Source organism: Lynx canadensis, chromosome D3 (assembly GCF_007474595.2).
Source record: "Lynx canadensis isolate LIC74 chromosome D3, mLynCan4.pri.v2, whole genome shotgun sequence".
In the NCBI taxonomy this organism is placed as follows: Eukaryota; Metazoa; Chordata; class Mammalia; order Carnivora; family Felidae; genus Lynx; species Lynx canadensis.
The window spans coordinates 84,720,990-84,747,225 of NC_044314.2; the positions used below are offsets into that span (position 1 = coordinate 84,720,990).

The following is a 26,236-nucleotide window of genomic DNA, read 5'->3' on the forward strand; positions in this document are numbered from 1 at the left end:
CAAGGTGGTGATCCCTGCCCCATTCCTCCTGCTCTTGGGTTTGCAGGGGTGACTTCAGCCTCCAGGGCGCCTGCAAAGGTGGCCCAGTTTCTAGGGCAACACATACCCTGTGCTTTTAGCTGTGGAGAGCTTGGCCTTTAGAATGATCTCTAGAATAACTACCCTAGCAGGCATGGGTCAATCAGCTAGGTGAGGTCCGGCTTGTTCATTCACTGGGAGGAGACGGGAGGTAGGGCTGCCGGCCCAATGCAGGAAGTAGGAGCAAAAGGAGGGCAGGGGTGGGAAGCAAGGACCACAGAGGCCCAAGGGTCAGGGCCTATGGTGGGGGTGGGCTCTGCAGCTCTCCTCTGGCTTGCTGCCTCCTCAGGCAGATGGAACCTCCAAACGTCCTAAGTCTGCAAGTCTGACCATAGCAACCCCCTGCCTCACACCGTCCAAGGCTCCGGGTGCCCTCACGAGAAAGGCATATTTCCCACCATGCTCCAGGGGGCTTCAGGATCTGACCCTCATCCCTCTTCCTCCCTCCTCCCCAACTTCAAATTCCAGCCTCCTTTGGACCCATTTCCTCATGTTCTTGTCCTTGCTTCTCCTCTAACTCCTATTTCAGGTGTCACCGGAGATGTCCTCTCCTCCAGGAAGCCTTCCTGGACCCCATTACTCATGCTACTCATGGTTACCCATGTTTCTGCCATTGAATCACTGAGCACACAGTAGGCACTCAATAAATACGTATTACCTAGAGCAATGGTCACCAAATTGCCCCCAACTCAGCTCTGTGCTCTGCCCTGTCCCCTGATCTACTACCACCTTCCTCCAAAGCCTTCCCCGCCTTCTCATTCCTCTCTGGTCTCTCCACTCCCCACTTGCCCTTACTCCCTAGTTCAGAATTCCACATTTCTGTGTTTTTACTGCATTTTCCACTCCAGATGGGAAGCAACTGCAGACAATGTCAACACCAAAGATGATGGCCCAGGATGGAGCTTTAGTTCCCAGAGGCTGGGGGCACCTGCTTCTGAGGGTTCTTAGGTGGCTAGTGTGTGTCAGATGTGGCTTCTCCTCTCCTGCCCCCACTATACCACGGGGCCACATCCTAGGGATTTCTGACTTCTGTTTTTCCAGAGCTGTGAACCGAGGGTCCAAAGGGGCAGCCCTTGGCTTTGATTAACTTGAATCCTTACAACCACCTTACAGGGAAGGTGCCACTATGGTCACTTCCACTGAAAACAGAGGCACAGAGCAGGTTAGACACTTTCCTAAGGTCCTACAGCTCCGACAGGTGGAGCCAGGGTTGAAATAAGGAGGTCTGGCCCCTCGCCCCAAGCTCTCGACTCTCCTCCTTCTCCTCTCCAACTCTGAGCAAAGGCCAGGACCGCCTGAAACGTCACCCTTAATGGCTAGCTTGGGACATCCATGGATAGGGGCCATGGCCTTACCTGATGCTGCCCACCCTCCCTGGATGGGGTGCTTGGGTGTCTTAGGGGCCACCCTGCTGGGTTTGGAGCAATTCCTTATCCTAACCAATTAACAATTTTATGCCCACTTTAAGGTCGTACAGAAGGTTTCTAGACAAAGAGCAAAGATCTGTCTTGGGACACCAGGTGGCCTTGGCTCATGGGTGAGTAATGCCACTTCAGGGACTCTCTTGAAGCTACTGGTCAAGAAACAAACCTCCTGCAGCCTGATGCACAGATTCACTATCATAGGTTGAAAGAACGCAACCCTCCCTGATCATGATAACAGTAAGTAACATTGAGCCCTTACGTGCCATACAGTCTTACATATTTTACAAGCATGATTATTCTTCCTAATCACCTTCTGAGCTTGCTGCTGTGATATTCCATTTTCATAGAAGGGGAAACCAAGGCCCTAGTTATACAGCTTGGATAGGGGCGATGCTGTGTTGGTGACTAGGAAGCTCCTCTTGGCATTTTCCTATCAGGAAGCGGGGGGCACCTGCTACTCACTCCATTGAGGTGGGCACAGCTTGTAAACTGGTTGGTCGTAGGGCCATGACCTGTGGCCACTGATCTGGGGGCAGGGCATGATCTCGGCCCCAGAGTTTAACTTGATTCCACCCTGCTGCACTGAGGAGAAAAATGGATTCCAATCCTTCCATTTCCCTTTGCTGGAGCCCGTAGCACAATCACCAACAGAGATGTCCGTAGGACCCAGGCAGGTGGCACAGGTGAGGGCTGACGCAGTTCAAAGGCAAATGTCCTGTCTAAAGGGGGGGGGGGATCTGCTCCTCAGCTAGCTGCGGTCACACTGCAACTTTGGTCCAGCGTGGCCAGACAGATCTACAGTTTCCAAGAGAAGCCGGTAATTGAGATTTTTGTGTGACACGCCCCCATATTTTAATGGTGGCAAACTAATTAAAAGGTCAGTTTTAAAAAATACTGTTTTGTAAAATGCCTCTGAGGGCCAGACTGGACCCCCAATTTGCCTCCCCAGCTGCAGAACAAAGCAAGCAGGACACCCAGACATTATTATACAATTCTGTATTGAGCGACGCGTTTACAGAACGTGTTTTTAAAATTTTAAACAAAGTTCATCAATCTCTCATAGAAACGGTTTTGTGGGTTTTTGTTTTGTTTTTACCGTTATAGGACGTGAACCTGACAAAGTTGTTCATGGGTCTGCTAGCTTTAAGTACAACAGGATTTCTGTGTTCAAAAGACTATCCTAAGTGCTTAATCAAATCCCGTCACACAAAAGCCAGATTTAGTCCTCTAAGATCTGTAGTCTACGGGTGAGCCTGGGTTTCAATGTTGGATGGGTTTCGACAGTAGAAAGCGGTGTGTTCCCTCACGGTTGTCTTGTGACAGGGCGGCGGTGGCTAAAAGGAGACGTTTCGTTTGTTCCAGATTTGATTACTCTGAAAATTGGTCACTGTTTCCTATTGTCAAAATATAAAAATACCTTCCTCTGGATAAAAATGTATACAGTGGAAAACTCTTCAATGCATAGCCTGGGTGTGTGGAAAAGGACGTTTTCCTGCAGGGTTTGCGTTGTTCTTCACTGATTGGTGTGGAGACTGCAGCCTGGGCTGGGTGCATGAGAGTTGAGATTTCTGGAACAGCCCTCAATTGTCCCCTTCTGATCACTGGGTTTTACTGGCCTCGTTTCGAAATGCTTGCTGCATCCTTGAGACCCACCAGCCGTCTCCCCCTGGCATTGGATTGGTACCGATTATGGCCACCTTTTCATCGTCATTCTGGATTCAGCTGGGGAGTCAACCAACTCAGCCTTCCCACAGAGAGTTTGAAAAAGGAAAAGAAATAAAAACGGGAGAGAGACAGAGAGAGAGAGAGGGAGAGAGTCAAAAACCAACATGGTGGCAGTTCCATCCAAACGGGGAACTCTCCTGCCAGAGACCCTGACGACGAAGATGCTAGAGGAAGGGCTTCTCCGAGTTGGGGGGATGGAGTCTTTGCTCCCCAAAAGGTCGTGCGCTGGGAGGCAGGAGGGTAGACTTAGAGGCTGGGGTATGGTGGCCATGCCATGAACTCAACCTTCTCGCTTTGTTCTGGACTGGGGAGTTGCAGATGCCTTCCAGAAACAGCACCTGGGTCAACTTGAGAGAGAAGATGGCAAGAAGGAGGGCTGGGGTCTCTAGATAGATGAATCTACTTTTTGGTGCTGGGCGTTCGTGGGACGACCATCGCTATTATTTTCTTAAAACACAGGGAGGGAGAGATGGTGGCCACAGTCCTGCTCTGGAAAGCCAGTGGGGAAACTTCCTGTGCCGTGGCCACGATTCAGGTTGGGGAACAGGGTCACTCTGGCTCAAATGCTGCCCTCCAATCACCTGACCCCACGCCCAGCTTTCCAAAGGATCCAGAAACACATCTCGTCTACAGATGGACAGGCTGGGTGTCCGACCTCCGTGGCCCACAGGCTTCTGACCGGAGGGAGGAGAAGTAGTTTGTTTTGTACCAGGTCACATCTCGGGTAGGATGGCCGGCCACAGCCCACATCTCTACAACACTTACAACGGCACGGGACGTTCTGTGTTATCAAGGTTGCAAAACAGACCACCAGAATGAAACACATCCTCAACGGCATTGAGGTTTTCGTTTAGAGTCTTTTGGACTTTCTCTTTTCAGCACGGTTTCTGGAAGGGCAGTAGCAGTGTGCTGTGTCTCACAGACAGATGTGGCAAAAGACCGCAGTTCAAGGGTCATCTAAATTTTGGTCAGTCTTAGAGTGTTTTGTGATGGCTTTGAACAATTGTCTTCTTTTAATCTCATCTAGTGGCAAAAACGACACAACTTCGGTGTATACTTCGCAACAGTTGTGACCGCATCCTGATTTTATAACTCTCTGTAATATCAAAACAGCATTGGCTGGGAATAAATTCCAAAGGATCCTTTATTAAAATATCTAAAAGAGGTCTATAAATATTTATTTTTCTAAAAGAGTTTGGAGTTTCCAGGTGAGAATGTGGTGCCACATCGCTTGTGCCTCCCGCAGAGAGGCCAGGGTGGAGAAGGGGGCGCCCCGCGGGCGGCGGGTGCCAAGGAGAGGCGGTGGTGGCACACGCCCCACCCGCTCCTGCGCCGCGTCCCAGAACTAGGGTTACGACAGAAAACGTAAACTGCATCACACTGCTGCCCACATTTTGATGGTCGAGTTCCTCCCTTCCTTCCCCCACCCTGCCTGGCAGAGCGAGTGAGAGCGGGAAGGGCGGCCCCCCGTGTGCCCCCTGCCCTCGTGCGCCCGGCCGCCTTCAGAACTCCCACTCCAAGGCCTCCTCCCGATTGGCGGCCCTCTCTAGCCGGTAGATGATGCTGTTCAGGTTGGCCATCTTCTCGTGTCGCCGCTGCAAGTTGGGGTTCACCTTGGCGCTGGGGTGCAGGGCCCCAGCCGTGTCGGCAGTGGGGCTGGCGCTCGGCACTTTGGCGGGAGGGGCGCCGGGTGGGGATGGGGAGATGGGGGCTGAGGAGGAGGGGACAGGTGACACAGACATCATGAGGCCCGGTGAGGAGGCGGCTGACGGTGAGTTCAGCAACACCTCCAGGCTGCAGCGCGAGGACTCGGAGACCGACTTAAAACTCAGAGGGTCCGGGTGTAGCCGCTCCCCACCCTCGCTCTCCTGGGGGGGCTGCAGTGAGGGGCAGTCTGGAGTGGTCCCGCCTGGAAGGAGGAGCCCTGGGGCCACTTTCGGGAGTCTGTCATTACCCGGATGGTCGGGCTGCGCCTCTTTGGGGCAACCTTGGCCTTCGTCTGGCTCCCCTGGGTCCCGGAGCTGGGTTCCCGCCTCTTCCTCTGCATCCTCCTCAGTCTGTTCCTGCTTAATCCTCACCTGGGCCTTGTCCTGGGTGGTCGGGGGTATGACGCGCTCCTCAGAGCCCTCCTGAGGCTCCAGCTCCTTCACAGGAGGCTTCTGGTCCTCAGCCTCGGAGTCAGGGCTCTGTGGGGTAGGGTCTGGGCGGGAGTGGCCTGGTGGCAGGACGCCGGGACCCCCACTGGGGTCGAGGTCTGGTTCGTCTTGGGTCCCCTCCACCAACATCTCCCGGCGCATCCGGGACCTGGGGCAGAGATGGCGGTGAGCGAAGGGCTGGCCGGGGGACCTGGCTAACCCTAGATTCGATCCCGACAAGTGGCATTTTGTCCCCACCCACTTCCCCAGGGGCTCACTAAGCACTAAGCTTCTTGGCAGGCGGCATCTGAGTGAGCCCCGTCAACAACCTTACTGGCGGGTGCTATTATTATTCCTACTTCGCGGAGGAGGAAACAAGCCTCCGAGATGTTGAGCGACCTGCTCCGGGTCACACGGCCAGTAAGGAGCAGAGCCAGGGCTTGAACTCAGGACTGCTGGATCCCAGAGCTCATGACCTAGACCTGTGCTGCCCAGTACAGTAGCCACTGGCCACACGTGGCTCTTGAGCATTTGAAACGTGGCTAGTCTGAACTGAGATGTGCTCTAAGGGTGAAAATACATACTGGATTTTGAAGGCTTCCTACGAGAAAAGTAGAAGGTCTCATGAATTACGTTTTTATGTTAACTGCACATTGAAATGGTTATTTAGGCTAAATAAAACAAATTACAATTAATTTCGTGTGTTTCTTTTTATTTATTTTTTTTAATGTGGCTCCCAGAAAACTTTAAATGCCATGTGGCTCGCATTATATTTCTTTTGGACGGCACCAGTCTAGAGTATTTCTTGAAGCCAAACCCAGATCTAGTTTGTGGCCCCAACTCTCTGCTTCCTTCCTGGAGGGACTCTTAGACGTCAGCCCAGAAGGGGAAGTGTGGAGAGTGACTTGTCTGGACCACCACGGTGCGCACGGCAGAGCTAGGACCAGAACCTGGGTAGCCCAGATTCCAGTCCAGAGCTCGCTCTCTCTCTCCCTGCTTCAACCGCTTCCCTGCTGTCAGAGGGAAACTTGGTCTGACACATGTTGGAGAGCAAGAAGAGCCTGGACTGGGGCTAAGCCCAGCAGTTATCTTCCTAAAGACAAATGAGGGTCAGAGAGGTCGAACGGCTTGTCCAAGGTCATAGAGCAAAAGGGCTTCCTCAGCACCTTCAGTGCTGTGGCCCTCTGCCCATTTATATTAAACTACATGTTACTGATATATAATACTAACAATTTAAATTGTAATTATAAACATCGTAATAATGGGTGCTTATCATGTATCAGGCACCAGGCCAAACACTGTTTGCAGATTATTTCATTTATTTTTCATAATAACCTCATGAGAGAGATACTAGTCTCATTCCTATAGATACAGGAGACAAGGCTCAGAGAGGCACATGCTCACAGAGCGAGCATTTGGGCCGGGAACCCAGTTATCTGGCTATACTCTCCTGCCTCCCTGGCTCCCTGCCCAGGTTGGGGATGGAGTGCCATCCCAGGATCCTGGGCCTAGAAGGACTGTGAGGGGTCATTTGCTTCAGTCCCCAGTCTCTCCACAAAGGTGGCCTTGCCCACCTTTCAAGGGACTCTACCTTCACCCTCAGTCTCCTCTAGAAGGAATAGCTGCTGGGACCAGGGAGAGCCCTAGTGGTTTCCACTGAGGTGGGATTGATCGGATGGGGGTTAGAATGGCTCAGTGCCTGAAGTCCCATCATCAGAACTTCCAAACTGTAGCTCAAATATAAATGTGAGGCGAATAGTCATCCACACCATAGTATAAACTAGTCTTTTTTCTTTTTCTTTCTTCTATTTTTTTTAATTGCTTTAAAAAAATTTTTTTTAACGTTTATTTTTGAGAGAGACAGAGGGCGAGTGGGGGAGGGGCAGAGAGGGAGGGAAACACATAACCTGAAGCAGGCTCCAGGCTCCAAGCTGTCAGCACAGAGCCCGAAGCGGGGCTCGAACTCACAGACCATGAGATCATGACCTGAGCTGAATGCGGAAGCTCAACTGACTGAGCCATCCAGGTGCCCCCCCGCCTTTTTTTTTTTTTTTTTTTTTTTTAATTCCTGACTCTTAAATCTATAGCAGGGTCTCCCTGGTAATTTATTCTCAAAACATCCTGTTGTTCACCTTTCCCAGAGTTCACTGCAGTTTGTAATGATACATTAATATGAGTGCTCATTTAATAGTGACCTTCTCTGCTGGTCTATAAGAGATGCTAAGGGCAAGGACTCTGTCTTGTTTTCCTCAGTGCCTGGTACAGAGTAGGTGCTCAATAAACATTTACCAAATGAAACAATATATTCTTCTATAACTCTTTGAGAGCAGTTTCTTTTGGGAGTGTAATTCTCTCTGCTTCTTGGTGCAAATTCCTTGTCATCCTTCAAAACCCAGCTCAAATGCCACCTCTTCTGGGAAGTCTTCCCTGGACGGAATTCTCTTTTTCCTTAGCCCCTTATTCTTTCCTGTTTTATAGCAATTAAACTGTAGTAACACTGTCTGGTTCATAATTTTAAGCTCTATAAGGCCAGGGATATTGGCTTTGAACCCCTGTATCTCCAGATCCTGGATCACTGTGCTTACATTGCTAACTATTTGTTGAATGAATATGTTAGATAAAAGTGGAGTGCTCAGTTCCTGTGGGGAACAAGAGGGGAGAGGATACCCCCATATCCCCCAGGAAGGGAAAGGGGATATAAGGATTTAAGGACCTATGTCATTTGCTGTTTAGAAGGCTCCAAGTCTGAGCCAGATCATAAGCAGTAATATTTAACAACATATTTATGCCTCAAGTTTTTCATTTGATCCTTGATTCAGCATTGTGGGGTGAGTATTAGGTTCCTTATCTGTAAAATAGGGATGAGACTCAGAGAAATAGAGTGACTTGCCCAAGAGCACACGGCCAAGGTGGAACTAAACTCAGGTCTGTGTGATGCCTGTGTCGGGGCTGTGGACAGAGATTTCAAATGTTTCACCTTTCTAAGCTCCTCCTTCCTCTTCTTCCTTAGGGAGCAAGATACCTTCTCTCTGCCCCTGGAATACATTGTTAGACTCCCCTGTCTGGCACAACACGGACACCCAGAGACCTTTCCTGCTCAGGCTTGGTGGGAGGAGGGGGCCCAAAGATGGTCCCTAGAATTCCACCAAGCCTTCTCTGCAGCGCTCTCCCCTGAACTCAGGAAATGAACTCAGGAACTGAATCCAGTCAATGCCCCCAGCCGGCCCTGGGACTGAACTCCCAGGAGGCCCAGCCACCACTGCGGGCCAGGGACTCCCAAGACCAGAGACTGGTGAGTGGGAGGCAGCCATAGAAACAGCCATCACTCACTCCTCCAGGAGGGTGGAGGCTAAGGGGCTGCCAGAGGGGTTCCTCTGGCCTTGCGGGGAGAGAGGCCAAGAGCCCCAAATCAGGGCCCCGACACGAGTCTCAGTGGGCTGTTAGGGCTCCTCAGGCTTGTGCCCCAAATACCATTCCTTGTCCCTTCACAGAGGCAGACACAGAGCAAACCGGATGAGTAATTAAGGCAGTGACAACAATGTCATCACCTACCCCACACCATGTGGCCAGTATTTTGTGTAAATACGGTAGCCCACTGAATCCTCAGGACAGCTCTAGGAAGCAGATCCCACTACGGTTCCCATTTTATAGGTCAGGAGACTGAGACTCAGGGAGGTGAAGTGATCCGCTCAGGTTCTCACAGCTGGAAATGGTGGAGGTGGGATTTACACCCAGGTTTGCCTGGATCTGCATCTAAACACCTAGGTAACACGGTCTCCCCGCCTCTCAGAGGCCCAGCTGGGCTCCCCCAGCCCTGGCATGGGGCCACCCTCCCGGTGGGCACGCCCCAGTACTGCACCTGTAGTTGTGGAACCAGTTGATGACGGTGTTGGTCTTGAGGTTGAGCTGGAAGGAGAGGAGCTCGATGGTCTGCTGGGAGGGGTAGGGCTCCAGCTGGTAGGCCTTCTTCAGCGCCTCCTTCTCCTCGGGCGCCAGCACCACTCGGGGCTTCTTGATCTGCAGGAGGCTCAGGTCCTGGGGCTGCAGGCAGGGGCTGGGGCACTCGGAGCGGGTGGCTGGAGACTCGCTGTCGGAGCCGGTGCTAATGAGGCCGTACCTGCGCTTGAGGTAGGCTGGGGCAGGCGGGGGAGGAAGCGCTGAGGGGGGCTGACCCGAGGCCCAGCCCCCAGGGGCAGCAAGCACACCGGGGCGAGGGGAGGGGGCGGCTGCAGGCTGGTGCCCCAAACTCAGGGGCCCGCTGCCACTCTCATCCTCTTCCCCCTCCTCGCTCTGCTTCCACATCCTTCCGGCCCCTCTGCCGAGAGGCCGAGAGGCCGGTCTGCTCACACCCGCCTCTAAGTCTGGCCGTTAGCACCCAGGTGTCAAGCATGCAGAGGGCTTAGCAGGGCCCTCCCAGGAAGTGCTCAAAACCGGTGCTACTCAGCGTCCTCTTGACACAAGCGTCACTGAATGTCACTGCAGTCTTGGGGGCCGGGGAAGGACATTAATGTAAACCATCCCCGTAATTGCACGTCGCACCCTCAAATTGTCAAAATGTAGGGGAGAAAACGAAGCCTACTGCAGAATGGAGGATGTACTTTAATCCTCACAGCAATGAGACTTTTATATTTTTCAGATGAAGGCGAATGAGGCACAGAGAGAGGGATTAACTTGCCCAACGTCACACAGCCAGGAAGTGGCAGGCCAAGCTCTCAACTGCAAAGTTGACAGATGCCAACAGCTCGTGTGCCCTTCACAGCCTGGCTTGGCCCTGGGCCCTTGGTGCCCTGGGTGACAACTTTTCAGTTCCTTGTATCTCATCTCCCAACCTTGAGCTTTTTAGAATCCCTTCAGCACAGCATGAGATTGGGTGGGCACGCGGCAGGTGCTCAATGCCAGCTCATGTTTTCAGGGATATAATGTAAGAATCTGCAATCGCCTCCACACCCACAAGGGAGGACTCCTGTTTGCTGGACCAATTTTGTGCTTTGTTGTTCAGAATCTGGGTAATGGGCAAAGAGGGATCAGAGAGAGAGAGAGAGCGAGAGAGCATTCTGGGGAATATGCAGTTGGGACTGGCAAAGACTTTGAAGCAGCTCTGGGTGTATGGAAGGATGCTGGGAGAGGGGAGGTATTGGGATTTTCACGGGAAATATAGTAAATGTTTTAACTGCTTTCAATTATATTCTGGGGGATTGCTATGTTTTTTCCTTTGCAGCCCGCACCAGGCTGAGGTGGGATCGGTGGGGCCCTGGGTTTATCTGTGTTACCACTACGTACGGTTCCAAAGGCAAAGCCTGTAGTCACACCCGGAATACCCAGTGCTCACCTTTCTTCTCCAGCTTCTTCATGTCCCTCAGCTTCTCCACATTATGGGGGTCATTGAGCCACAGCTGCATGCGCACAAAGGGCTCCCGTCCCTTCAGGCTCAGCTTGTGCCAGGGTTTGGGCCGGGACAGCAGGTCAGACACGGAGCCCTGCGTCAGTCCCAGGATGCTCTCCCCAAACAGCCGCTGCCCTAGGGACAGGGGAGGGCAACCTGTTACCCCCAGGCTGGGAAGAGTGCTCTCAAGAGACAAGAAAAAGAGGAGAACCCGGGGATGTCTCCACTAACTCAGAAGGAAGGACCGTACACACCGGGGAACCCACACCAGGTGTGAATCTGGAGGGGACTTTTCTGTAAAAAGGGGGTTGGGGTTAGGGGACCCAACAGCTACCCACAGAAACGCTTTCATAATTTAGGCCTTCTTTCCTCGTAGGAGCTTCCCTGAACGTGTCTGAAAACTTCATGCATACAAACTAGTGTCACCTCATTAGAGAGCAATTTGACAGATTCTATCAAAAGTTCAATGTGCATATTCTCTGATCCAGCAATTCCACTGCCTGGGATCTATTCACCAGTTGTACTTGCTCAAAGGCACAAAGATGCACACGGGTGTAGTTTCAAAGGCGGAGGGATACTGGAGATAACCAAGATGCCCATCAATTGGGTAAAAAATGTGGGGCATCCCTGGCCCGAAACAGTCTGCAACAGGGAAAAAGACTGCAGGGGGTCTGATCATTCTAATGTGGAAGGGCGTCCACAAAACAGTGTTCATTTCTAAAAAGCAAATTATAGGACAGTACGTATATAAATTCGGCTACATAGGGAAAAAAATGAAGAAATAAGGTATACACATATTCTTGCAGGTTTTCAGAAAGTATCAAAGATATAAGAACTGTGGAGGATGATTGGGAGGTTGGGGGAATTTTATCTATTTTTTAGCTCCCCCCCCCAGACTGTTTGGTATTTTAAAATAATGAACATGTCTTATTTTTATAATCAAAATTGCAATGAAAAATTTGGGGTCCGTGTGCACCCCTCTGGGAGAGGGGCATGACCTGCACTGGAGACTCAGAGGATTTTGTGATCCAAAGAATGTAAGAGTTCTAGGACAGCTTCTCCCCTGGATCCCCAGAGGGCAAGGGGCTCGGCACTGGGTCAGGATTGTGCCAGAGTCTCACTGTCAACTGTGGGCTGAGGATTTCAGGTCACGTCAGACCTGCCCTCACCTCCCTTTTGTCCTATTCTAGGGACCCGACCCAGGTCAGAGTCCTGGATGCACCTGCAGGCTGGACTCTGGGCCCTGGGATCTCAGTGAGGACACTCTGCTTAAGGCAAATAAGAGCCAATCAAGGCAGGAGGCAGCATCCTTGATTCCCACCACGCTGTACCTAGATTGTTGTCTGTGAGGACCTCTTTGACTCTCTTGGTGATGGAGTATGTGTCCAGCTCGGGGGACATGGCCACAATCTCCTGGATGCCCCCCGTGGCCTGGCTGCCCGAGTACACCTTCCCCCCCAGCGAGGAGCTGGAGCGTCCCTCCGGCTGCTGGTTCTCCTTGCTGCCCTCCAGTGCCAGGCTCAAGGGCTCCTGGGAGCTCCTCTCCGGCTCCGTGGGGCTAGGGGGTGGGGACGGCGAGGACCTCGGTTCCGTGGGACTGGCTGTGGGCCACAGAGAGACAGAGAAGGCAGTTACTGCCATTTGGAACAGACAAATATGGTTTGGATGGCTTGTTTGTTAGGGCCAAGTGTTGGCAACAGTCCATTTTGCAACCACAATAGTAATATCTTAGGCAGGGACCATCCTGGATGCAAAAACTAGTGAATACAAATTTGATGAAGAGTAGGGTATTTACACGGTCTCTAGGTATTTCTCTATAAGACACTCATTGATGACAAAGGGAAAAGTAGTTAACTCTTCAGTATAGATACTTGCCAGACATCACCTTAACCAAATGATCAAAGTTAACATCGCCAATCAAAGGACAAATGAACACTGATGCCTCCTGATGCCGTGTACTGAGAAGAAGGACACAGCATCAGTTCCGTGATATTCCTCCTAAAAGTGCGCAAGGAAGCATCGGACAAAGCTGAACTGAGACAGTCTATAGAATGACCGGCTTCAAAAATGTCAAAATTGGGAAACAAAGAGAGGCAGAAGAATTGTTCAAACTGAGAGACTAAAGAGACACGACAACTAAATACAAGGAGTCCTGGATCTGATCCTAGACAGGGAGAAACAACATTTTATAAAGGATGGGGTGCCGGGCTGGCTCGGTCGGTAGAGCACGCGACTCTTGATCTTGGGGTTGTGTGTTCAAGCCCCATGTTGGACATATAATTTACTTTAAAAAATTACGTGAAGGATATTATAGGGACAACCAAAGAAACCTGAATATAGATGGTGGGCTACCTTAACAGTATTGTATCATTGTCACATTTCTTTCTCATTCTTGGGAAAAAACTTTTTGAAGCATTTAGGGGTAAAGGGACATGATGTTGTCAACTAATACCTCAAATGGTCGGGAGAGAAAGAGCGCACATGTGGCAAAATTAGCGGTTGGTGAGCCTGTGTGTGGGGTACAGAGAGCTTGTTCTATTGTTTCAACTCTTCAGTTAATTAGAAATTACTCCGGAAATGAAAAGTTACAAAAAAATAAGTTGGCAACCCCTTTAAGCTCAACCATCAGAGATCAGCAAAATAAAATACGGTCATTTCCTGAAGCAATTAAAAATAATGAGGGGCGCCTGGGTGGCTCAGTAGGTTAAGCGTCCGACTCTTGATTTCGGCTCAGGTCATGATCCCACAGTTTGTGGGATCGAGCCCCACATCGAGCTCTGTGCTGGCAGCACAGAACCTGCTTGGGATCCTCTCTCTCCCTCTCTCTGCCCCTCCCCTGCTTGTGCTCTCTTTCTCTCAAAATAAACAAATAAACATAAAACAACATAATGAAAAGATGTCCACATAAGATGAGTAAGTTCTGGGGATCTAATGTACAGTGTGGTGACTGGTTAACAATTCAGTATTTTACACTCGACACTGCCTATGAAAGAGGGACTTTATTCCCAACGTAACAACAAAATGGTAATTACGTGAGGCGAAGGATGCGGTAACTAGTCTTACTGTGGCAAACATTTTACAATACGTAGGCATATCATATCATCACCATATCATCATCATTTAAACTCCCACAATGTTAATATGTCAAGTTTATCTCAACAAAGCTGAAAGGATGTCCACAGTACAATGGCATATTTAAAAAGTGAGTTTATAAGCCACAGTTTTCATTTATCAAAAGATGTTTGTGTGAATATATATTAGAAAAGCCAAGTGGAATACAGGTTGGGTAGGATGACCTTGCTAAAGCCCAGTCCCTGAATCACTCTCCTCTTATCCATGACAAGCCCCTGGAGGCAGGGACCACAGGTAAGTCGTGGGTGAGTCCTGGAGCCTGGGGAAGAAGGAGGTGTTGGGAAGAAGCCTGTTGAATGAATAAATTTGAGTCAGGACCTCTGCTTATCCCTGCAAGGTGCAAAGTGAAGCCTCCAAGTTCTGAGTGGTGACATCACAGCCCTGTGGGGCTGGCCGCCCATATCTGGTGTCAGGAGAACACTATTGCTCCCCGCCTCCCCCAAACTGGGGTGATCCTGGTCATCCAGGTGGCAAACGTGATGCTGGAGCTAACACGTTCCCCCCCCCCCCCCATCACTGTCACCATCAGAGAGGCAAAGCTGGTGGGGAAGGGCCAGTCTGGGGAAGCAAGAGGCTGTTTCAAGAGTCCTTCCCTCGCTGCCACGGGAGAGGGGTTGGGTTCCGCTGGAGGAGAATCTAGGGTCTTCGAAGGCATCTGCCTCTTGGAAAACCTGCATCCCCACCTAAAGGGCCAGCTTTCCAACCAGACAGGGAGCGGGATGAGGAGACGGAGGGCAACCCAGATGATGAGGCTGAAACCAGCCAGCCTCCAGGCAGAACACTGGCCTCTTCTGACTACTCTGACTTCAAGGACTGCTTCTGACAAAATTACTGAAAGATTCAGAAATCAACTCTATCAGGAGGAACACACTAAATACAAAGCACTGAGAGGCTGGACACGGACAGTCAGGTTGGCTGGGGCTTGAGCAGGGGCTCTGGACAGGAATGTGAGCGGGGCAGAGTGGGGAGAGGAGGTGACCACCTGGTCTGTCTGCCCAGGCCTTTCCTGGTTGTCGTACAGAAAGTCCCATGCCCTGGGCAAACGGGACAATTGGTTACGATGAAGAGAGACAGTGAGGGAGAGATGGAAGGAGGGATGGAGTGACGGAGGACACAGAATAGAGTGGGAGAGAGGGACACGGAAAGAAGGCGATGCGGGGAGAGAGACTGGGACAAAGAGTAAGAAAGGCAGCAAGAAAAGGGAGAGGGGAGAGAAAAGATGACACGGAGAGACTCGGAGAAAAGTTGGAGACGATGTGGGGAGAACAGGGCTTCCTCAACTGCTAGAGAATTCTGAGAAGCCTCAGACACATGTACCCATGCCCACCACTGTGGGCTTCGCTGAAGGGCTGGTGATTTGAAGCAGGTTTTGTGGCAGGCAGCTGGTGTGAGGGAGGCCATGCTTTGGAACCCGCCTTTGGCAAGCAGCTCACCCTCAGGTCGCCGGGCCAAGGACAAAATGGGGGCCGGAACAGGTTCATACTCAACCCGATGGCTGGACTCTGTGGGACGCTATGGGCAGTGGATACCTCTCCTGCCTCTAGGTCGTGGACAGGTGGTGGCTGTGGGGGCCTTGGTTGGATCGGCCACCCCCTACCATGTCAAGCCGGCAGCTACTGCTCACATCTCTGCTTCCATGAACCTGGGCCCTGGCTTCCTGGTCTGTGGAGGGACAGGGGTGGCCACGCTCACTGGGCCTCACTCCCTTCCCAATCTGTGAATGATCCTCCTAGCTTTTGCTTGTCCTGTTTCCTCCACGAGGAACACCTTTCTTGATTGTCCTTGCCTAATCCTATCCTACACAACAAAGACATTTTTAAAAACCAGAACCATTAGACATAGAGGAAATGCAGATCAAACTGCAATGAGATACCAATTCACACCCGCTGGGATGGCTACAGTCAAAGAGGGAGAATAGCAGGTGTTGGTGAGGAGGTGGAGAAATAGGAACCCCTCCCACCACACTGCTGCCGGGACGTGAAATGGTGCAGTCGCTATGGAAAACAGGTCGGAAGCTCCTCAGCGAGTTAAACACAGAATTATCATAAAACCAGGGCACCTGGGTGGCTTAGTTGGTTGAGTGTCCGACTCTTGATTTCAGCTCAGGTCATGATCTCACCATTCATGAGTTCGAGCCCCGCATTGGGCTTTATACTGACAGCATGAAGGCTGCTTGGGATTCTCTTTCCCTCTCTCTCTGCCATGCGTGCATGTGAGTGCACGCTCTCTCTCAAAATAGATAAACTTTATAAAAAAATAATCATATGGGGCACCTGGGTGGCTCAGTCGGTTAAGCGCCCGACTTCAGCTCAGGTCATGATCTCACAGTCTGTGGGTTCGAGCCCCACGTCGGGCTCTGGGCTGACAGCTCAGAGCCTGGAGCCTGCTTCAGATTCTGTGTCTCCCTCTCTCTCTGCCCGTCCCCTGCTCACGCTCTGTCTCTGTCTCAAAAATAAATAAAAACATTAAAAAAAAATCATATGACCCAGCAATTCCACTCTGAGGTATACGGCGAAAGGAATCAGAAGCAGGTGTTCAAAAACATGCACATGGGTGTTCATGGCAACATTATTCACAGTAGCCAAAAGGTGGTCTGAAGGAAATATCATTTGGCCATAAAAAGGAATGAAGTACTGACACATGCTACAGCCTGGATGTACCTTGGAAACATATGCTAAGTGAAAGCCGGACACAAAAAGCCACATATTGTACGATTCCATGGATAAGAGGCAAATCCATGTGGACAGGAAGCAGATTCGTGGTTGCAGGGCCTGGGGGAGGGGTGAGTGGGCATGACTGCTTAATGGGCACAGGGCTCTTCTTGGGGGTGATGAGAATGTCCTGGAACTAGGCAGAGGTGGTGGTTGTGTAAAATTGTGAATGTAATAAATGCCACTGAATTGTACACTTTAAAAGGGGTTCAAATGGTAAATTTTATGTTACATCAATTTTACCAGAATAAGAAAACTAATTAAAATACAACACAACACAGCACAAGGACGGGAACTCTGCCACAGGTATGGGCTCTGGGGTGGGCACTCTTGTGGACCCTGATGGCTAAATGCCCTGCGTTCTAAGCTTGGCTCTGCCACTACCCAGCGGGTGACCTTGGGCAAATCACTGTCCTACTCAGACCCTCCATTTCTTCTTCTGGAAAGTAGGAATGACAAACAGTCCCTCCAGTCAAGACTGACGTGAGGATTACAGATGAAAGTACCAGGTGCTCAGCCGTGTTATGTGACAAACGGCAGCGGTCATTAGAACTGTTGGAGTGCTTCTTAAAACAGCCTGGTGGGGCAGGCATTTTCAATTAAAATTTTAATTATAAAATATTTCAAAGTCTAGAAATATACAAAAAAGAAAATGTAAATCCTCCTTCCCTTCCCTGGGTCCATGACCCAAATAGATGTGAACACTCTGTTATTTGCTTCAAATTTCCCTCTTTTTATTTAAAAAAAAAATTTTTAATGTTTATTTTTGAAAGAGAGAGATAGCGAGCAGGGGAGGGGCAGAGAGAGAGGGAGACCGAATCCCAAGCAGGCTGTGTGCCGTCAGCACAGAGTCTGGGGCTTGAACCCATGAACCCTGAGATCATGACCTGAGTCGAAACCAAGAGTCTAATGCTTAACCAACTGAGCCACCCATGCGCCCCTCTCCCCAACTTTTTTTATGTTTATTTTTGAGGGGGCAGGAGGGGCAGAGAGAGAGGGAGACACAGAATCTGGAGCAGGCTCCAGGCTCTGAATTTTCAGCGCAGAGCCTGATGTGGGGCTCGAACCCATGAACCATGAGATCATGACCTGAGCTGAAGTCGGACGCTTAACCGACTGAGCCACCCAGGCTCCCCTCCCTGTTTGTTTTAAAGACAAAGAGCAAGCAACAGGTATGCCTGGGTGGCTCAGTTGGTTGAGCATCCTGAGTCTTGATTTTGGTTCAGGTCATGATCCCAGGGTCATGGGATTGAGCCCTGCATTGGACTCCGCGTTGAGTATGGAGCCTGCTTAAGATTCTCTCTCTCTCCCTTTTGCCCTTCTCCACCACTTGTGCTCTCTCTCTCTCTGGAAAAAAAAAAAGTAACAGAGCCAGCCAGAGCCCTCCCCTCCCGATCTCCTCCTGGTCCCCTTCCCTGTGGAACCCCTCTTCCCAGGCTGGTGAGTGGTGACTCTTTTTGACATTAAAAATTTTTTTTAAAGGTTTACTTATTTTAATAGAGAGTGAGAGAGAGATTGCATGTGCCAGTTGGAGAGGGGCAGAGAGAGGGGGAGAGAGAATCTCAAGCAGGCTCTGCTATCAGTGTGCAGCCCAATGCAGGGCTCAATCCCACAAACCAAGAGATCATGACCTGAGCCAAAATCAAGAGTCAGACGCTTAACCGACTGAGCCACTCAGGTGCCCCAACATTTTGTTTAAGCAAGCTCTACACCCAGCATGGGGCTTGAACTCATGACCCTGAGATCGAGAGTCACCTGCTCTACCGACTCAGTCAGCCAGGTGCCCCTCTTTTTGATATTTTAATCGATAGGCTTGTAGCCAATGCTCCAACAATGTGCGGTCTTGTCTTGTGGACACGAACTTCTAAAATAAACACCATCTCCTGGGATGATTTTGTTGCCTGGTGTTATGGTAGTATTCTTGTTGATCCCTGCACTTCACCAGGACTGACTGACCTGCCCACTGCTCATCATGGCAGAGGGAGCCTAGACTTCCTAGAGTCCCTCCCCTGACTCCGTCCTTCCATTTCTAGCTCTATGACTTTGGGCAATTCTCTGAGCCTCAGTTTCCTCACTCAGGCAACGTTCAGACTCCAGCTTGCCTGTGCATCATTAATGGATGGATAACAGCCCAAATGTCTGTGCTAAGGATTCTGAGGCTGAATGCTGGGTCGCTTGGAAAAAGAGATCAATCAGTGATTCTGGTCAGGGGATGGGAGGGCAGCTCTGCATCCAAAGATGATTTTCTCCGCTTGCTGTAGGCACCTAGGCGCCACCTAGAGTTTAAAACCACCGGCAGACGTCATCCCTCTGGTTGAAGGAAGGACAAAAAGCAGGGAGACCATCTAGGGGCACACTGGCAGCAGCCCACGAGAGGGTCCCGACCACACTCACCCTGAGAGGCGCTGGGCTGCTGGCTGATGGCCTGGCCGAGCTGGTCTGAGAGCCACAGCTGCATGCGGATGAAGGGCTCTCGCCCCTTCTGTGTCAGCTTGCTCCACGGCTTCGGCCGGGACAGCATGTCGCTCACACTGCCCTGTGACAGGCCCAGCACCTGGGGATGGGCGGAGCAGGAAGTGTAGGGAGGCAGGCCCCTGGGACCCCGGCCATCCCCTCCCTCCCTCTCTGCAGGACACTTGGCCCACTGTTCACTCTGATTCCCTGGGAGGCCAGGGCTGCCTTGATTTGTTCTTCATTTCCCAGGTGCCTGCTGTGTGCCTGTGCTGTGCCCACCACCCCCCCCATCTGCAGTGCCCTTCCAGATATCCCTACGTGTAAGAATCCTTCTTGATTTTAAGCCCCCTCAAAAGCCCCCTCCTCTAGGAAGAGGGGTCTTCCCTTGACGTCATTCCTCCTCCTCTCAACTCACCTGACTCTTGACCTGCTCCTCTGCCAAGGGCAGAAGTGATGTTCAAAACTACTTAACCACTGGTATTGCAGGGGAACCCTGGCTGGGCTGAGCCTTAACCCTTTAGTGGCTGGACCACTGGGAGGAACGGAGGGTTCTGGAGGAGGAGAGGTAAGTGGCTACTCCTAACCAGAGGGAAGCATTTCACTGCTTTAACAACCATAGAACTGAATGTCAGCCCAGCCCTCCCTTCCCACAGGGCCCAGGGACGAGTGGATGCAGGAAAAAGGGTTGGGGGTCATGCAGACCTGGGTTTGAATTCTGCTTTTGCCTTGTTCCTGTTCATGCACACAACCTGTCTTTTCAAGGCCATGAACACTGGGGGCTGGGTCCTCCGGTGGTCCACCCGCCCCAGGTCCCGAGGGCCCCACTATCTTCACCTTCTCCCCGAAGATCCTCTGGCAGATTCCATTCTTGGCCAGCTTCTCCTTGACCTGGCGCGTCAGCTCCAGTGTATCCACCTCCCGGTACATGTAAAGCTCGTACTGCTCGGGGGTCAGGGGCGGCACGGTAGGCTTCAGTGTGCGGGGCACGTACGCTGGGTAGTAGGCCAGCCGCCCACCGCTGCCCGCCTCGGGGACGCCACCTTCGGCCTTCAGCTCGCCCACTCTGGGAGGCTCATCCTCGCCCCCCGCCGCTTCGTCCTCGGGGGCCGTGGCGGCCTCGTCCCCACGGGGCCAGGCCCGCCCGTTGGGCTGTCCGGAGTAGCCGGAGGAGGAGGAGGAGAGGGAGGGTGAGACAGAGGTGTAGGGGCGGCTGAGCAGGCCACGGTCCGAGGCCCAGTGGTGGTCGAAGTAGCCGGCGTCGCCGATCTCCGACTTGACCTTCCGGATGATGCTCTGCACGAAGGCAGCAGGGGACAAGACCGTGAGGGAGGTCTGTGTGGCGCTGCTGCTGGTTCCCCCGCCGCCACCACCACCGCTGCCGTCCTCCTGCTTGACATAGGTCGGAGCCCCGTTCTGGCTCGCAGTGGCCAGCGAGGGCCGCTCTGGGGGCGAGGGAGGCACCGAGCGGCCCCGGGGGCCGGCCTCCATCTCCAGCAGGGCCTGCTGTTGCGCCTGCATCTCGCGGCGCGCTTGCTCCAGAATGTTCTTGATGGCATCTTCCGAGGTGCTGGCGGGGGCCGTGCCGTTGGTGATGCCCAGTGGGGCCGTGGAGTTCTTGGACTCACCTGTGGGGAGGAGGACAGGGTGGCCAGAGGCCCACGGTCAGGGGCATGGTTTCAAGGGCAAAGATGTTCACGGCATCTGTGTAAGTATACTTTGGAGATACTGTGGAGATACTGCAATAAAACCAGTCAAGTGACTTTTTTGGTTTCCGAGCGTATACAAAAATTATGTTTATGCTGCACCGTAGTCTATTTGGTGTGCAACAGCATTATGCCTCAGAAAAACCCCAACGTACATACCTTAACTAAAAAATACTTCATCACTCAAAAATGCCAACCATCACCTGAGCTTTCAGGAAGCCCTAATCTCTGACCACAGATTATCATAACAAATAGAGTAATAATGAAAGCATTGGAAATACTGAGAGAATTGCCCAAACGTCACACAGAGACACCGAGTGAGTAAATGCTGGAACAATGCTGCCGACAGACTTGCTTGACACAGGGTTGCCACAAACCTTTAGTTTATTTTTTTTTTAAATTTTTTTTTTCAATGTTTATTTACTTTTGGGACAGAGAGAGACAGAGCATGAACGGGGGAGGGGCAGAGAGAGAGGGAGACACAGAATCGGAAACAGGCTCCAGGCTCTGAGCCATCAGCCCAGAGCCCGACGCGGGGCTCGAACTCACGGACCGCGAGATCGTGACCTGGCTGAAGTCGGACGCTTAACCGTCTGCGCCACCCAGGCGCCCCACAAACCTTTAGTTTAAACCAAGAGCAACATCTATAAAGCACAACGAAATGCACTCAAAAGAGGTATGCCTGTGTTTATGCCAGCAAAACGTTGGCAGCAACTTCTGTGTCCAACAATCGGGGGTTGGATAAATTATGGTCCGTCCGTATGGCAGAATCTTAGACAGCCCATCACAAACCAGGTAGACAGAGATTTTAGCCTATGTAGAGAAAGTGCTCATGGGGAAAATGTAACGTAAAAAAAGACCTGTCTTTTAAATGTGCTAAGATCCATCTATGCAAATGTCAAAGACAAGAAAAACACTACAGCACACAAAATAAGCCGCTTCACTTATTCTAATAGCAAAATGATGGCATGAGCCCAAATGCTCACGGAGAACAGAAAGGATAATGAATAGTGACATGGTCACACAAACAGAATGCTATCCAGTGGTGGCTGCCCAACATTGTGAATATGCTAAATGCCATGGAATTGTTCACTTTAAAACGGTTAGTAAATTTTGCCTCAATTAAAATAAAAGAGTACTGCATGCCTGTTGCAGAGAGTTAAGAAAGCAAAACTTAAGATGAAAAGAAAAATCCCCTTGATCTCTCTCTCAAAGGCAACCACATGAAATCTCCTCACGTATTTCCTTTGGGCTGCTTTCTAACTTCATACATGGGGCGATCATACTTGATGTGGGAGTGTAGCCCGGTTTGCCCCCACCCAGTATCAACACGAGTATTTTGTCTTATGATTAGAAGTTCTATCTTTCATGGCTGCCTATGCCACGTGAAGGTATAGTCTCTGCTTTATTTACCTGATCCCCCACTGCTGGACAGTTAGGTTGTTTCTAGTTTGTCACTGCTGTGAGCAACGATAAAGGAATAGCTTGTATATAAATCTTTGTCCCCATCCTGGATATTTCCCTCAATTCCCAGAGCAGAACTCTCGAGTTAGCAGTTAGCCATATTTGTCTCCTCCCTGGGGGGCTGTTGCTTTCACTCTTGTCAGGGGCATGGGGCAACAACCCGGGCACTTTTTCCCTTGCCCTCTCCTCACAGACCCTGCATGGAACGCCCCTGGCTGGCCCACTCTGCAGTGATGTTGCCTTTTTAATCTCCGTGCTGTCTTGTGTGTTGTTTCTGACCCTTCCACCCCCATGGGAGAGCACTGTACAGGGAGCCAGGAGACCTGGGTTCTCCCTTGGCCTCTGTGTAACTGTGAGTATATCTCTCCCTCTCTGGTCTCAGCTGTCCTGTTGTTTAATGGAAGAGTTCTATTAGTCTTTTTCTCATGGTTCTTTTCACTCCACTAGTGTGTCTCGTTCACAGCTGTAACCTGTTTCCAGTATGCAGTACGTGCTTAACCAATGTTTACTGAATGACTGCCTCTCTTGGTCCAGGAGCCGATCAAGAAGAAACTAAGGTGTACATAGATGGGCCTCAGTGGATTATTTGGATGGGGCAGTGTAGGCTCCTAGCAGGGTAAGCATCCTCTGCCCCTCCCAGGGACCAGGCAGGGGGAGGGCCCTTGGCTCTCCAGCAGCAGAGGCTTGGGAATCGAGACACTTGCTCTGAGGTGCCACCAGGGGGCAGCAGACACCACAAAGCGGGCGCATGGAAGCCAGCATCAGGTTCAAAGTCCGCTACAGTCTACACTGTGCTGTGCTACACAGTGCTGGGTGCAGGGATGCAAGTTGGTCCCTGGCTGCAAAAAACCCTCAGACTGATAGGAAGTACAGACATATCAGCAGAGGCATGTGTAACATGAACAAATGCAACAAGAGAGAGAAAAATAATGACGATGTTAACTATGATGATGGCTAGATCTTCAGGGGCACCTTCGACATGCCAGGCCCTCAGGCTGAGTGCTTGCCAGTCCTATTCTCACACAGGATCCTCACACAACAATAGGAAAGGAGTACTAATACTGTGCCTATTTTAAATGTAAGACAATGGAGACACAGAGAGGCTAAGTAACTTTTCCAAGGTCACACAGCTAATAAACAGCAGAGCCAAAATTTGCAGCCAGGCCACTCTGGCTCCACTGCACCAAGCAATATAGGTGATTATAGGGGGTCCAAGGAGGATCAGTATCCATTCCATCCGGATTGAGGTGGGGGGTTTCCTGGATGAGGTGACTTCTGAGTCGAATTGTGAATTGGCCAGGCGTGAGGACGGCATTAGGGGCATAGGGAGTAGCATGAGAATGGACATGGCTATAAGCATTTCATTCGAGAAGGATTGGGGGTTGGGAGGAGTCAAGACCATAGGGCCTGGAGGCCTTGTTGAGGAGCTGGGGTTTTTTAATTAAAAAACAAAAATTTATTTAATAGAGAGAGTGCAAGCAAGTAGGGGAGAAGGGCAGAGGGAGAGAGAGAGAGAATCTCAAGCAGGCTCCACACGCAGTGCGAGCCCACCCAGGGACATGGGGCTCAATCCCACGACTCTGGGATCACGACCTGAGCTGCAACCAAGAACTGGAGGCTCAATCAACTGAGCCACCCAGGCACCCTGAGGATCTGGGATTTTTATCTTGAGGGCAATGGGGAGGAGCTGTGGAAGTGACATGACCCTGTGTATGCTCCAGAAAGATCTCTCTGGCCTCTGGGTGGAGAATGGGCTGCAGTGGGACCTAGAATATCACTGGCAAGACCAGTGAAGAGGCTAATGAAACAGTCCCAGCAAGTGACGATGGTGGCAGTCCAGGACAGCCTCTCACCCTGCCTGGGCGTCGGGCACCATCTTCGACAGGTTCCCAGTCCTGAGCTGGTGGGTTCGGGGAGGGGGAGGGGGGTGGGTGCACAGAGTGAGTTCTGTCTCAGACACACTGACTCTTCGATGTCAGTGCGGGACCCTGGTGGACATTCCCAGCCAGCAGCTGGCTTATGGCTCCACAACTCTCGAGAGAGGTGTGGCCCGGAGATGGGATGTTTTGGCTGTTGTTGGAACTTCCAGGAGCGGACCAACTCACCTAAGAAACATCAGACTAAAGTCAGAGGGCCTGGGGGGCACCCTGCGTTTGAGGGGCTGATGGAGAATGTACACTCTGGTAGGCTAAATGAGGGTCTCCCAGAGGCACTCACGTCCCAGTCCCTGGGACCCGAACCGTGACTTCACACAGCAAAGGGGACTTTGCAGATGTGATTAAGTTAGGGGTCTTGAGATCCTGGGTTCTGTGGGTGGGCCCCACATCATCACAAGGGTGCTTGTGAGAGGAAGTAGGAGGATCAGAGACAGAGAGGAAGATGCTATGATGCTGGGTTTGAGGATGCAGGAGGGGCCGTGAAGCAAGGAATGTGGGCGCCTCCAGGAGCTCGAGAAGGTAAGGAAATGGATTCTCCCTGGAGCCTCTAGAGGGAACACAGCCCTGCTGACACCTTGACTCTAGCCCAGTGAGGCTGACTGTGGCCTTTGGGACTGTGAGAGAATAAACTGTGTTGTTTTTAGCCACTGAGTCTGTGGCCGAACAGTAGCACGAGGAGGCTAATATAGGGCCCTGGGAAAGTGTAGAAGGTGCAGTCTGGGAGTAGGAGGAAGGCAGGAAAACAGGGTCTCCTTGGGAACTAGAAAGTGGAGGAGGTGCAGGAAGGAGGGTGAGGCTTAGAGCGTTGTTCTTGACAAGCTCCTGTGTGATTACTGGTCACGGTGTCTCCTCAAAGTTGAGGACATCCGGACGATCCAGACCAGTGCTGCAGCAGTCACTGGGTGTCTCCTACGGCGTCTCACTTGTCACCTTGCAATGTGGCCAGTGAGGCTGAAGAACTGAAGCTGTAGTTTTATTTAACCTTAAACAATTTGAATGGATATAGTCACACACGGCTGGTGGCTGCCGTGCCAACCTGGACCTGGTGCTTTCCAGGCCCAGACCTTGCTTGGTGCAGGTTGGCTGGCAAAGCAGTTCTGACCTGCTCGGAATCCCCGCTGTGGTGGATGAAGGTGGACCAGGCCTTACCTCCTGCTCTGGGCAGTCCCTGGAGGCCTCGGGCCTCACCTGCTGTGGTCACACTCACCCCCTTTCTGGGACTCGATCTCTTTTTTGGCCTGTTCCAGGATGCTCTTGATGGCGTCATCTGAGCCTGTCTCTGGTGTGCGGATTCTTGGGGTGATGCTGCCTGGGGGAGGCAAGGGGGCATCCGTCAGGGGGACCTGCATGTTGGGGGTCAGTCCCTGGAGCTGGGCAGGGTGAAGGGTTGGTCCCCTCCTCCCTCGAGGGCTCCAGGGCCAGGGCTGGGAGAGGGAGGGCCAGACCTTGAGTGCGTGTGGCAAGACCGCTGTTTAGCCAGTCTGTGTAACAAACCGGATCTACAAATGATTCTGACTTGAAATAGTATTAGTATTAATATTAATAATAATATGGTAACAATGATGGCTGCCACCACCATAGCTAACAGTTCTCAAACAGTTACTATGTTCCAGGTGCTGTACTAAGTAGCTTATACTCATTTAACCCTCACAGGAGGCTGGCAGATGGGGACAGATGGGGATACTGAGGCACGTCACTCAGTGGGTGAATGGCAGAGCTGGAACTCAAAACTCAGGTGTTTATGAGGTCAAAGCCTGGGCCATTCACATGGATTACCCTAAAAATCAAGTCTGGCAAGGTTGGCAGGAACCCAGGCCATCTCATGGATGGGTGAACCGAGGCTTGGAGGTCTTCAGGAAATACCTGCCAGGGCAGCTCCTGGGCCCAGCCTTTTCCCCACAATGATCAGCCTGAGCTGTCCCATTAGGCCCATGTGGGGAGCAAGAGGTAGCCAAAGGCCCCAGGAAGGAGGGACGAGGATACACTTCCTTATTTTACAAAGGGGGAGGCTGAGGCACAGAGAGGCAAAGTCACTTGCCCCAGGTGACAAAGCTGGGAGGTGGCAGAACTAGGCTATGACCCCAGAGCCT

The 26,236-nt window shown here is 51.5% G+C and overlaps 1 protein-coding gene across 1 annotated transcript in view; it reads right to left on the reverse strand.

Moving 5' to 3' along the window:
• Positions 1 to 2,481: 2,481 nt before the first annotated feature.
• The window catches only part of CUX2 (cut like homeobox 2), a 171,794-nt gene continuing 148,039 nt past the window's right edge, over positions 2,482 to 26,236 (reverse strand). The window contains exons 16-22 of the mRNA XM_032595350.1: positions 25,354 to 25,455; positions 19,877 to 20,667; positions 18,983 to 19,142; positions 12,077 to 12,346; positions 10,692 to 10,880; positions 9,222 to 9,495; positions 2,482 to 5,531 (exon numbers count right to left, since the gene is read on the reverse strand). Of these exons, the coding sequence (XP_032451241.1) occupies positions 4,730 to 5,531; positions 9,222 to 9,495; positions 10,692 to 10,880; positions 12,077 to 12,346; positions 18,983 to 19,142; positions 19,877 to 20,667; positions 25,354 to 25,455 (2,588 nt within the window). The 3' untranslated portion in view covers positions 2,482 to 4,729. The remainder of the gene's footprint in view (positions 5,532 to 9,221; positions 9,496 to 10,691; positions 10,881 to 12,076; positions 12,347 to 18,982; positions 19,143 to 19,876; positions 20,668 to 25,353; positions 25,456 to 26,236) is intronic.